The sequence below is a fragment of the Rutidosis leptorrhynchoides genome, chromosome 10 (genome assembly GCF_046630445.1).
Source record: "Rutidosis leptorrhynchoides isolate AG116_Rl617_1_P2 chromosome 10, CSIRO_AGI_Rlap_v1, whole genome shotgun sequence".
Taxonomy (NCBI): Eukaryota; Viridiplantae; Streptophyta; class Magnoliopsida; order Asterales; family Asteraceae; genus Rutidosis; species Rutidosis leptorrhynchoides.
Window position 1 is genome coordinate 299198518 of NC_092342.1, and position 312 is coordinate 299198829.

A 312-nucleotide genomic window follows, 5' to 3' on the forward strand; every position below is an offset into this window, starting at 1 on the left:
ATGGCACCAGAATTAACACATACAAGAAGTATATCGAAATCGTTTACACAAGCATCAGATGTATACAGTTTTGGGATCTTTATGTTGGAAGTTATTACTGGGAAGAAACCTTCGGTGACTAATTTAGGACAGTATGTTGTCGAAAAAAGAAAACGTGAAGGCCCGAATGGAGTTGCTGATAATCGAATGTTGGATGTTACTGAAAACGTTCAAGTTATTATTGCAATTGCGGATATGTGTCTTTTTTCTGATCCGAGACATCGGCCTCCTATGGGAGGTGTAGTTGAGATGATTCAGTCAGCTCTTGTTTAA

The 312-nt window shown here is 38.5% G+C and overlaps 1 protein-coding gene across 1 annotated transcript; it reads left to right on the forward strand.

The window, feature by feature from the left end:
- LOC139871183 (probably inactive receptor-like protein kinase At5g41680) lies at nucleotides 1–312 on the forward strand. The gene has a single exon (XM_071858919.1). The coding sequence runs from the start codon at nucleotides 1–3 to the stop codon at nucleotides 310–312; it is 312 nt and encodes a 103-aa protein (XP_071715020.1).

Excerpts from the sequence above, each read along its gene's own strand:
- LOC139871183 (XM_071858919.1), top strand. The coding sequence starts at position 1 with ATGGCACCAGAATTAACACATACAAGAAGTATATCGAAATCGTTTACA.